The sequence below is a fragment of the Thermobia domestica genome, chromosome 8 (assembly GCF_964235325.1).
Source record: "Thermobia domestica chromosome 8, izTheDome1.hap1.1, whole genome shotgun sequence".
NCBI lineage: Eukaryota > Metazoa > Arthropoda > Insecta > Zygentoma > Lepismatidae > Thermobia > Thermobia domestica.
In genome coordinates, this window is record NC_137461.1 from 11,375,661 (window position 1) to 11,389,376 (window position 13,716).

Here is a 13,716-nt window from a genome sequence, read left to right on the forward strand (position 1 = left end):
CTTCAATATAAACTTGTGAGGAATCATGTCAACCGTTGCACACAACGCAAAACTCATATACATATATAATGTTCTTTGACATTGTGCAAGTGGTAGCATTTGGTGTGAAGATTTTTGACACTTATCGTAAATATTCACCTGTGTTGACATAAAGTGAATTTTCAAACCGAAAATCAAATTTTCCACCTATAATTTTGGCATACGTTTGAGAAACGTGCAGTTTAAGGTAAACGTATGATGTAAGAGATGTGGGCAGTAGTGAGTAATACGCTATGGAAACAATGTTATTGCATTTATCCAAGATGGATTTATGAAGCAAAAGGTACCAATTGGTAACCAGTATTTGTATGTAAAACTAGAAATAAAGTATTATATATATATATATATATATATATATATATATATATATATATATATATATATATATATATATATGCTAATGTGTGTGAGTATGTGTATATATGTATGTCACCTTCCAAATTTGTGAAAGCAACCACCTAATGTTTCAGAAACTAATTGTAAATATATTATTTAACATTCCAGCAAATAAGTAGAGTTAAGAACTTAGGTTACTTTAAAAATTTTCTGTATAACTTTGTTTGTTTTTTGGTTGTACAAAAATTACTTTAGTTTTTAATGTTACATATTAGGAACTTCTTGTTGGTATAATGTTCGCTGTCAGTAATTATTTTGTTTTTATGTCTTGCTTAAAATATCCTATGAACTAAAGTTTTTCGTTTTAAAATGGCAGATTTAAAATGATTATGGTAGTTATTTGTTTGTTCTTCAAACTGGAGCAGTTTAATAACTGACAGAATGAATAATGATTTGAAAGTAATCAGTTATTCAATTGCAAAACACATGATTGCTCAAAAGTGACTTTATGTTGCAAGTTGTTCTCAAGGATCAAGTGGGAAGTTGATTATGGTTTACCAATCAGTTTCAAAAATTAACTATCACGTTTCATGTATAATTTAAAACTTCGTGTATAATTGAAAACATTGAAACATACCCCAGGATAAAGAAACTTATAAGGACAAACTAAGGTAAATTCAATGAAGTAAAATATCTTTCAAAATGAAATGTACAAAATTGTGTTTCTTGCTATTGGAATTTACAATGAATCATGAACTTCATATGTGAAAAATATTATTTTTAAACACTAAATGAACATTTTCAAAGATAAGTGTTGAAAGGAATCACTGAAACTGCTTGCTATCAGCAAAACGCATTAAGTCAGACGTGTATTACATGTTGAGAAATAGTAATTTTTGAAATGCTGGAAAGAACTTGCATTCATTGGCTACCAAGTATTGAATTCGTTATGAAAAGTTTTCAGGTTCAATCCCTAATCGTGGAAAAATAATCATTTTTGATTTAAGTCTTGGGGAAAAAATCATTATCGCGAAATTCTATTCCATACGTTGGATGTTTGAGAAAACTAAAAAAAATCTATAAAAATACTAAAATTTACAAACAAAAATATAAGTAATTTTAATCACATTTTCGTTTCTCCACAACGGTTTTCAAAAGTTCAAAATTTTAGATTTTCCTCCTGCTTTCTTACCAACTTTGTACATCAAGTATAGTTGTCTAGTAAATCAAATTGATATTGTATTCGCTACATTTTTTTGTTACTCTATCTTTATCTCTTGCTTAGGTCATATCTGAAATATTCCAATAAATAGACTGCATAGTATTTTTAGGAATTAAAATATCTAACCAACCATTGATACATAATATAGTGTTTGTCTTAACTTATCAGAAAAGACAATGGGAAACAGGCGATAAGCTACTTTTCAGAGATAATATTGCATTAAAGTGTATATATGAGCTCTATCTCATACAAGTAGTATTGTTCGATAAGCCTCCATTCAAAATGATATAGATATCACACACCTTTGTGCACACTTCCCTTCCTAGACATAAGTCGTTACTACAGAGTCCGAAACCCATTTTAGAGACTCTTTCGGTCATAGAGATACATCGAATGAACCACATTGTTTACAATTGATATGGAGGAATTGGAGGAAACTTGAAAAATTTAAAATTCGACTTAACATTTTTTGTCTCAAGTAAATTTTTGATAGACAACTAATTTTTAACCATATAAACCCGCGGGTTGTGACTATCATGGAATGTCATACTCTTATATATCCTATCTTTAAGTATAGCCAAATAAATAAATCCTAACTTATGGACTGCCTTTCTGCAAATAAAGAAGAAGTAAATGAAGATAAAACGAACTGTATCTATTACCATTTATCTCACATAACATCATACTAACTACAGTAAATATGTAAGAATCATAAAATTGGTACATTTACAAATACCATAAAAGTTAGTTATGTTTCCATATTAATTATTTCAAGAGAAGAACACTTGGTCAAATTTCTCAACAGAATAGTCCAGGCTATGTATATACGAGCTCTAATCTCAATACTGAATCTAAATTAATTATGTCCATGTACTATGCCAATTATAATTTTGTATTAAATACGGAATTGGTTTCTGTGAACTTTAGCCACAGGTACAGAATATTTTCAAACAATAAAAGCTTGTCATTAGAATCATTAAAAAATCACAGCAATGAAAAAACTATTTGGAATATTTGATGATAGTTCGTTCTTTGTACATAATTGCACTTATCATAATTATTTCGAATCTCGTGCATAAGATTAGAAGAGATGGCAATACTCATACTATCGGACGCGTGGAAAAGAAAACTTATGTAGTGTTTATTATAGAACATCCACATACGAAAAATCACATAGCTAAATGTGTGTAAAAGTGTATAATAAGATACCTGGGTATATTAAAAATATGCACCTAGAAAGAGTTTGTCAACAGAGTGCGCAAATCCCTATTAAATACCACATTTATACAGTAGTCAAATATCTATGCAACTCATTGTGCATCTTCGAAAAACATTACATCACTATTCCATATATTACATCGTATTATGGTAACAAACACATCAACAGTAATTTAGTTCATATATACATATATATATATATATATATATATATATATATATATATATAGATAGATAGATATAGATATAGATAGATAGATAGATACATACGTACATACATACATTCATACATACATACATACATACATACATACATACATACATATATACATACATACATACATGCATATATAGAAAGATAGATATAGATATAGATATATAATTGTTATATGGATTGCTGCATTCGTGTAGTTCATACATATAATGACAATTGATAAAATGAGGGAGTGTTTGTCCTAACCATAAGTGTTGTATCTATTTTTAGTACTGACGTGTTCTATATCAGTTTAGGGAAGCGCACATGTAATATGGTCTGCAAAATAAATTATAAGTCTAATCCAATCTCTTAACGGGATGATCTACATTTTTTCGCCACAAAAATTTTATATTGGACCTTATGGAGAGAACATGGCTACCGAATTTCCTCAGTTTCTAAGGAACTAGGTATCTCTAATGGGAAAGAAAAATTTTGCAGCATTTTACAGAAGTTTATTAACGGGTTGAAATACTTAAATTGTATATTTGTCTGCTAGTTTAGCAGAAATAAATATTAAAAAACAAATAAATTAGTTTCTTTTTATACAAATTATAATATGTCTAACTTTGGAACCAATTATGGTAGAAAGATCAACTTTTTTTTGTTTTATTCCTTGAGAAGAAACGACTCTAATAGTTTTAATCACAACCATATCTGATACGTCAATTAAAAAATAGTATTTTAATATAAGTATTAAAGTCCACCTATCAAGAAGTTTGACGAGGGTAAGACATCCGCGCCCACCCTTTTCTTCTGTTTTCGTCCCGAGAGATATGAAGGGACCGTTTTCACAGCAGGTGTCAATGCGAATGTAAACATCCTGTCCTCACGTTCAATAGCCCAAGTTCGGCCACTTTCTCTCTCTTCCGAGGAGGTGTTTCTACCCTGTAAGAAAATTATAGATATGTAGAGAAAATGGTGATCAATTATTTCTGATAGCCAGATGATAGACAAGCATTCTAAAATGCCTTCGAATTCCAAAAATTTATCGACCATAACTTTACCATCTGGTTATTTTCAGGGCAAAAGTTTATTATTATTATTATTATTATTATTATTATTATTATTATTATTATTATTATTATTATTATTATTATTATTATTATTATTATTATTATTATTTGGAGTTAGAGGGCTAAGCCACGAAGATACAAATGGCTCCATTCGCTAAACATACACATAGCTGCTCCCATTCAGAACATCACTTTGTGCGTCAGAAAGCATGCTTTTTTGCGTATCCTGCTTCTTGTTTCAACTCCCCTGGACAGTGATGATTTCAAGGGTGATTCTGGGGGGGGAATTCTCCCAAGAGCTACGGAATTCACCCTCGGGTGCTTGAGATCTTCGAAGAAATTTCTGTGGAGCACGCAATTTTTAGTCGCTTTCCCCCCTGTGCGTGGTGCCTCCGGAAGAAATGATCTGAAATTAACACTGCTATAGGATAATTGGAGATTGGCTTACAGTGCTTAGTCTTAGCGAAGTAAGCACGAGAAACCAGAAATATCACAAAAAACAGGGCTTTTGCTCCGCTGTTCCCCCGTGAAAATGCACGGTTTACACACAATACAGGTTGGATCTAACAGGCCTATTTAGAGAACGACTTATAGAGCATTTGGTGTTCAGTGTTGTCTGCGAACAAGGAGGCAAGACCGTGTTTTTTATTAAAAAATGGAGTATTTTAAATTTCCCTCGCCCCCTCAAGAGACGCTTCTTCAATGAGATCGTATCCTGCCTCTTTCTCCCATTCTCTAGGCTCTAGGAAATTAGGCATTTCAATAAGTCCATTACTTGGTTGCCTAGTAATTAGCCATCATATTGGCTGCCATATTGGATTTAGACAAATGTTCTCTCATGCTACCATGTAAAATATGTCTTGTCGTGATGAAAGCTACCAGAAAAAGTAGGTTTCGTTTAGTTCTAAGGAAGTACGCTACATCCTAGAGTAATGCGTGCATATACGCATTTGTAACTTTGTACAGTTAATCGTTAGACAACAGTGTTGCCAGGTTTTAAGGTTTCTAAGTGGCAATAAACAATGCCATATTTAAATTCATCGGCCTCAGAAACCTATAGCTGGACACCAAAATTATCTTTCTTAGTGACTTGGTTCACGATCTCTCTCTTTATATATATATATATATATATATATATATATATATATAGAGAGAGAGAGAGAGAGAGAGAGAGAGAGAGAGAGAGAGATTTACGTAGGGCGGCGGCCATATTTGAAAATGACGGCTACCAGGAAAACACTTCAAATTTAAAATATATTCCCAAGACATTATTTTAAAAAGAATTTAGGGGACATTTTTTTACGGACACCTATATATGGGGGCCAGGACTTTACATTGTCGGAATCCTGTGGGGGCACCCCTCTGCCTCCTTCCCTTCGCCACTACTGTATGCTATAATATTTGTCCGGAAGGGAAAAAATTCCCAAAATAACAGCATTTCTGATATATACTGTTCTTCCCGCGCACTCTAGAATGCATCTTGAACTTCCAGAGGTAACGGGGAAAAGAGGATACTTCACACAACATCGTCCAGTCTTTTAGTATGGAACATTGTTGCCACAGTCCTAGCTCTGAAGTGGGCTGAACAATAGTACCAAATTGAAACAAAAAGAGCTGAATTCATTTTTATACCAGTGTAATACATTGCTCTATAACACGAAACTAAAAGAGGTACAGTTCTAGAACACTCCCCCCTCCCACTTCCAAGAGTCCAAATCAAGAAAGTGCTCATCTTAAAAATTAGTTTTTAAAAACATCCAAATAGAGGACCCCAAACAACCATGAAAGTAGATGAAACTTTTCTCTCACGCAGGAAGTATAACAGAGGCCGTAAATTAAAAGGGAAAACAGTTTTCGTCTTCGGTTCGTATTGTAAGGAAACCAAACACACACACTCTGGTTCAAAGTGGCCAATAAACCGATACTTTATTATGGCCATATATGAAAAAAAATAGAGGGAAACGGAGTAATGGCACGCTGTGTATAATTGCACACATCCCTGTTTAGAAAGAAGCAGAAGAAAGAGAAGGCCTGCATGGTGTTCAACCCTACCAACAACGTCCCCAACGAACCTCACTTGAGTGGGACAGCGCTGCAGAGAACTACTGCGGAATATGACCATATATGCTCAAAAAATTCACAAAATTTCTTTGTTTTTCTTCGAAAATTTCACGTTTTCTTTAGTGGTTAAGTTCAAACTTACTTCTGGGGTACGGTACTTTTGTAGTCAATATGTATGAATAGTCAATTTAGAATAAATATAGGGTTACTATTTTGTTATAATATTTACGCATGCTAGTCAAGAACAAATATCAAGATGACCTGAATTGGGGTAATAGCACGCACAGTGATGAAAATTTTCCGATTCATGAAAACATACTCCACTTATTCCTACATCGTTGTTTAGTCGTGATGTGAGGTGGAAAATCTTCTTCTATATTTTTCCGGAAAATTTCCGATCTTAACAAATATCAGTGATCAACTAACAATTCGTCAGTATTCATAAAATTGATTGAATTCATGTATAGAAATGTTAAATAGTGAAAGATCGTTTAAAGAATCTGAAAATGTTCATGGCTCAGACAATTTTCAGTACTATGTAGGAACAAGTGGAACAATTTTTCATGAATCGAATGAATAAGTGAAGTATGTTTTTATGAATCGGAAAATATCCATGACTTTTAATAAATTGAAATTTTAAATAATAGAATGGGATATTTGTACTCTACGAACTCGATGTATGTTCTCTGTACTTTGCATACACACACACACGCACACACACACAGAGTGAGAGAGAGTTGAATTGAGTTGATTTTGAGTTTAACGTCCCTTTCAGCAGAGAGACTATATAAAACTGGACCAACTGATTAACCTGGAATCCGAACTACATGAGCTCCCGCTGGGAATCGAAGCCAGGTTTTCCATGCCAAAGGCGCGTATGTGAACCGCTTAGCAACGAAGGAGCTTGCAGAGGAAGAGAGAAAGAGAGAAACACTGAGTAAAATTTTACTTCCCAACTTGAAATATTAGAAAATGTTCCGGTTTCCGAAAGCTAATTGGAAAATTATAATTTGTTGCTGACTAACTTTCCTCTTCAAAAATTTAATTTTGTAGATCTATGTGCAGTTAAATATAATGGAAAATTTTCCACCTAACATCACTATACATAATATCCAAAATTGTCCGGCCTATAAAAAGTTTTTTCACTTGTTTCTACATCGTGATGAAAATTTTCCGATCTATGAAAATTCCTTTCACTTGTTTCTACAGAGCAATAAAACTTTCCGATTCACAAAAAAGTTGTTTTAGTTTTTGCTTCAAAATGATGAAAACTTTCCGACTCACAAAAAGTTATTCAATTTTTCCATATAAGACAGAAAATATTTCGATTCATGAAAATTGTTTAACTTGTTCCTACATAGTACTGAAAATTGTCTCAGTTATGAAAATTTTCAGATTCTTTAAACGATCTTTCACTTTTTAACATTCCTATACATGAATTCAATCAATTTCATAATTGCTAATGAATTGTTACTTGATTACTGATATCTTCCGGGAAAATATAGCGGAAAAGTTTCCGGAAAATTTTCCGCGGAAAATTTTTCACCTCACATCACTAAGCTCGCATGAACACAAAGAGTGCGTGTGATTAAAAATGTGTCATCAGGCTTTGAAAAGTGGTATGTTCCCCATGAATCGAGAAGTTTTTATAGCTGCTGATTTTGCTGCAAGTGATCAGTGCTGCAGTCAGACTGAAGAGAATATGGAAGCAGAACTTTCTCATGATGCAATGGACTCGAGGAAACAAAAATTTAGTGACGTATCTGAACTGTCGGTCGCTGGACCATCGAGAGAAGTCACCAATTCCGAAAAATTCTCCACAATAGTCCCATGAACAGCAATTTCTCCAATTCCTAGGCAAAAACCATCGTCAGTGAAGCAGAAGGGAAAGCATTAAAGCTCAGAAATTCTAACAGCAATGCGTCATAAGGTTCTCCTGCAATAAAAAGAGCGAAGAAAACAAATACGTTTACGGAATATCATCATATGGAAGTTTAAAAAAGAATTTAACTAAGAATTCAATTGTTGCGTGCTATTTCCCTCAACTGCAGGGTAAATCCACGTAGTATAAGGTTTCAAATTTTAGTCTGCTATCTTATAACGGAGAGTAATGATGCAATAATTCATAGTTATTTCACACTAAACATGCGTAGGTATGTACAGCACTATTCATTAGATGCCATGGTGCTCTCTTATTGCAGGTCTGAACAACTCCAAAAAACCGCGTGTCATTACCCTCTTTTCTCCTATATAAAACGAGGAACAAATCAATCATCTACGAGTTCGTGTGTAAACAGTACGTTATAATAAAATATTAAAATATAAATTACTGCACCATATTCTCGCTTATTTCACGACCAAAGCAGGTTAATAGACACACGAAGTTCGTAGCGTTATGCACTACAACGTCACAGAATGAATGTTCAACAGCATATTTTACGAGATCAACCCACAGTATAAGTAACGTGAGATGTAGGAAAAGCCTTACTTACATTTTTAAAAAATATGACAAGTATTTGTTAAATAGTGCTGAATTGGGTAGTATTGTACCACCGTTTTCACAAAAGGGGCTGAAAATGCCAGCGTGGTACCAACGGGCCAATGAATAACAAAAAAGGCTGAATTTGGTATAATAGTACCAAGTGTGGCAACACTGGTATGGAACCATTGAGGGAGACAAACTCTATAAAGCTAACAGTATTTGGCAGCTGACACGTAATCTCAGAAACCGGTCGACAAGCTGTTTCGTCAGACATCGAGCCCCTTCCCCCTCCATTTCACCAACCCCCGCCCTTTCCGCGGCCAAGCATGGAGTGGGGCGTGATTGCACTCGTTAAACTTCGACAGGCGGACTTTAATACTTATATTAAAATACTATTTTTTAATTGGCGTATCAGATATGGTTGTGATTAAAACTATTAGAATCGTTTCTTCTTAAGGAATAAATCAAAAAATGTTGATCTTTCTACCATAATTGGTTCCAAAGTTAGACAAAGAAACTAATTTAATTTATTTTTTAATAATTTATTTCTACTAAACTAGCAGACAAATATACAATTTAAGTATTTCAACCCGTTAATAAACTTCTGTAGAATGCTTCAAAATTTTTCTTTCCCATTAGAGATACCTAGTTCCTTAGAAACTGAGGAAATTCGGTAGCCATGTTCTCCCCATAAGGTCCAATATAAAAATTTTTGTGCTGAGAAAAGGTGGATCATCCTGTTAAGAGAAAAATGTCGACTTTTACAAAAGGAATTATCATTGTTTTGTACTACAAAATACGTTCAATAGTTCCCTTCATACTTTCCAAGAAATTGAAAGTTAAAAAAAGTGCTTTATTGAATATTGCTTTCAAAATTATCCTTTGTAATGTCTCTTTTACTGATTATTTCTGGGCCCGATTACTCACCATACTGTTTTCTTAAAAACATTTGTGTACCATAACATTGCAGGCAGCCATAAGCCATAATGGCAATCCTATCACCTATGGCCTCAGCTTCTTCCATATGATGAGTCGAAACAATAATTGATTTGCTAGATCTCTCTTTCTGTAAAAGAAGTATCCGATTTAGTATATATAATGTATTTAAAATCATTTCAATTGTGATATTGTGTTCTGTATCATGTGTCTTGAAACGCCGACTAATTTAATCTACATAAAGATCTCTTTCTTGACTAGTATGCTAATGGATAATTGCCATACAGGAGAAACTTAAAAACTTCTAGTTACAAAGTTATATAAATTAGAAAGTAATAATAAATTTAAATTAATGTAAGTTTGCGACATTCGGAATAATTAGAGATAATAATGGAAGAAACCAAAATAAAATATATAAATATAAAAAAATGCATTGAATGAATGAATGAGCTCTGAGGGAGACATACATTTCAAGTAGTATGGTATGCAATTTAATACCTGAATGAAATATGACAATTCTCTATCGAAACAAATATTCTGTGTGAGGGACTCTAAAACCAATGACTGCCATTCTATCCATTGTAAGACCTCTTCTTACACTAGATCTTATACCATTTTTATTTAATTCTTTCTTTCCAATGTTTATTCAATATTATAAAAGTATATCACATATTAAAATATTCGAACTAGCAATGGAGTCGCATAGTATGAGAAAAAGATACTTTCAATAGACTCGACGTGAAATTTTCCTGCACAATTATGGTTCTTTTTCCCTCATATTAACTACAACTGCTTGGAATTTATCACTACTGAGTTTCATCTGAACGTGCGAGAAGTCACAATCAATGGTGCTTATTACGTAAATGTTCTCAGGAATAAACAATACGGTAGATGTTAATTTAAGGGTTACTTCTTTATCCGCTATACAATCAATGACGTAAAATTATATAGCTTAGCATTAGGAATTTTTCAGAACGCTCACGAGAGTTACATAGTGGGTACCTTCTGTGTGAACAACAGAATCCCATTTAATGCAAACTCAAATGCCTCCAAGTTTTACTTTAGTAAAATATTATCAGTTACAACCACTGGTTATTTATGAACGCAGACATTACAAGCTGGTCACACTGTTGTATTTTCGAAGCTGGAAATATTGACGATACTGACAAGAATAATAACAATAGTTTACCTTCTTTCAAATTTATCATTATTATTTGGATATGAAGCGATAATTAGATATTGCACAATCTTGAGATGACTAACAACAACATTCAACTATATGTCGCATAATATAGTGCTGCTGTCAGTATTATTATGAGTTCTTGATGAAATTTCCTTGTCTCCAGTTGTGATTTCTTCCACTTCATACCGGATATTGAATTAATATTGTGTGCATGTGTGTGTGTGTGCGCGCGTGTCATGTGGTTAAAGTGATTAACTCACTTTGATCTCTATAGTTAGCAGACAAATAGTTGTGCCAAGTAACTGTGATAACATTCCAAATCTTTTTGTTACGTTTGTGTAGAGGCCATCTTTTCCTCACAGAAGAGACATCTGCCTGACAGTGAGAAAAGCGCACCGACTTTCTTTCTGGTGCAAGGCTACAGACCAGGACAAGCCCTGGACTACGCACATTGGCAGCAGTACGTGTGCTAGAATCTTCCTAAGTGGATGAAAGGAGGCAACATTTTTATGCCATTTGCTGCTTCAGTGGTATGGAGAAAACCACGCAACCCTGTCAATGACTATTAGTTTTACATGGTTCCACCTATTTCTCGAGAAATGACAAAAAAGAAGAAACAGAAACTCCAGTACACAAAAATACCATCTGCTATTAAACCAGTTCCTCATGTAGAAAGATTGCCCATTCCTGTAATACTGACTGACATTTCGAACGAACAAGAAGATGGAAATTAACCAATGAATTTGGAAAGTAACGACACTTGTTACATTATCGAAGAAAAATCATCTCTCTCTAGCAAAATTACCTTCCAAAAGATAAATGATCTTGTTCGTGATCTTGAATTGCCTAAAGAAAAAGTGAGTTACTCGTTACAAGGTTGCAAGACTAGAACTTTCTTCATGAAAATATTCGAGTAACGTTCTTTAGGTTTCTTCATGGGAAGAGTATTCCTTTCTTTAGAAAGGAAAAAAACCGTCTGTTCTGTACCAATGTTGATGGTTTGATGAAAGCCTTAAATATCATACACCAAACACTTGAATGGCGTTTGCTCATTGATTCGTCTAAAATAAGTTTAAAGGTATTATTAATACACAATAGAATTAAGCTTCCATCCATTCCAGTACGACACGCTGTATACATGAAAGAAACTTACAAAAATGTTTAAAAAATATTTGCTTTCCTCCAGTGGATCAAATATGGTTGGTATTTTTGTTGAGACTTTAAGGTACTAGTGGTACTGATGACCTTTCAGAAGGGATACACAAAATATTGCTGCTTCTCCTGCAAATGGGATAGTCAAGGGAAAACACGGCATTATGTGAAGCGTCACTGACCAAGATCTTTGAATGCCGAGGGGAAGAATGTTCTGTACGCACCACTTGTTTTTTAAAAAAGAAAACGCGATTCTTCTACCTCCATTACATAGAAAGTTAGGTGTAATGAAGAGCTTAGTGAAATCAATGGACCAATCTAGACCAGCTTTCAGGTAACTCTTGGGAAAGTTTCTAACACTTAACTAAGCAAACATTGAACAAGGAGTTTTTACAGGTTCACAGATTAAAACAGTCTTGTTTGGTGTCGCATTTGCCAAGATATTGAAGTTGATAAGAAGGAAGATCGGAATGCGTTTCGTAAATACGCAACACAATCACTGTGCAACATAAGATCAGACAATTACGAAGACCTAATTGAGAACATTTTCTCCCTCTTCCAAAATTTTAATTGTAAAATGTATTTGTGGATTCAAATCTTCATTCACACTCTGACTTTTTTTCAGACAACTGCGGAACTATTGGTCATGAACATAGAGAACGCTTGCACAAGGTAATCTGAACAATAGAAAGGAGATTCCAGGGGAAGTGATCAACTTCAATGATGGTCGACTATTGTTGGATGATTGCTAAAGATAACCCTGCTTATCCTCACAAGCGACAGGCAAAGCGATGCAGGAAATAGAAATGTAAGTTAACTCAAGGAACTCTGAGTAGAATCTCCGGCGAAAACTCATAAACCTAAACTTCACCCCACCCCACCCAACAAACCTTTCCATTAAAATACTATATAAATTTCAATAATATACTAATATGTATTCTTTGTAGGGTAAGTTGGCTAGTGATTATATATGGGCAGTCACGGCCTAAATCATATCAAAGGTGCCGCGTGTCGACATATAAAACATTATTAATACACAACCTAAACATCACAGACCGATCTATCTTAATGTAGTGTCAATTTTAAATGTTAACTTTCATATTCGTGTTCAGTAGGTCAAATTCTACAGAAAGTGGCTAATTTTAGTCAAAATTTAAAAAAAAAAAGATTAAAATTTGTTGGCCAGTGGCGATTTAAAATAATACACCTAGTGCTACTTCATTTGTGGGTCACAACTGGGCTATGTTTGACTATTCCTTTACACTAAACTGATAATTCCATTCATAAGTTTGTATTTTATGCTTCAAAATTAATCAAATAATTGTATATATAATAGTAGCGTTAACAAAGAAAACCAAATTATGTTGAGTTAGTTTTCCTTATCCTATTTCTTATGTTCACAGCCGCTTGTAAATGTTTGATTTCTAAATGCTCATAGAAGTAACACATTTGACAATAATCAGTTATGTACAGGAAACTATTAAGCAATGCATATTACATACCAACAAAATGTCCCATATATGTCTTCTAAATTCAGGATCTATACCTGTGGTAGGTTCGTCAAGAATTATTATCTGTACAAAGAGGAAAAAGAATATTAAAAGGATCGTATATATATATATATATATATATATATATATATATATATATATATATATATATATATATATATATATATATATATATATATATATAATGTTTGTGATCTCCAGACAGTGAAAGAAAGTGTATAATCAAATATGACATTCTCAAGTGAGAGAACCTGGCACATTATTTATAGCTAACCTTGAACTGTACATCTTACCCACTCTTCTTTGA

At 33.5% G+C, this 13,716-nt stretch overlaps 1 protein-coding gene across 1 annotated transcript in view; it reads right to left on the reverse strand.

The window, feature by feature from the left end:
- Window positions 1-13,716, reverse strand: part of LOC145691585 (phospholipid-transporting ATPase ABCA3-like) — a 159,315-nt gene that overhangs the window by 120,689 nt on the left and 24,910 nt on the right. Inside the window, exons 6-7 of the mRNA XM_081766991.1 lie at window positions 13,401-13,472; window positions 9,555-9,693 (exon numbers count right to left, since the gene is read on the reverse strand). Of these exons, the coding sequence (XP_081623117.1) occupies window positions 9,555-9,693; window positions 13,401-13,472 (211 nt within the window). The remainder of the gene's footprint in view (window positions 1-9,554; window positions 9,694-13,400; window positions 13,473-13,716) is intronic.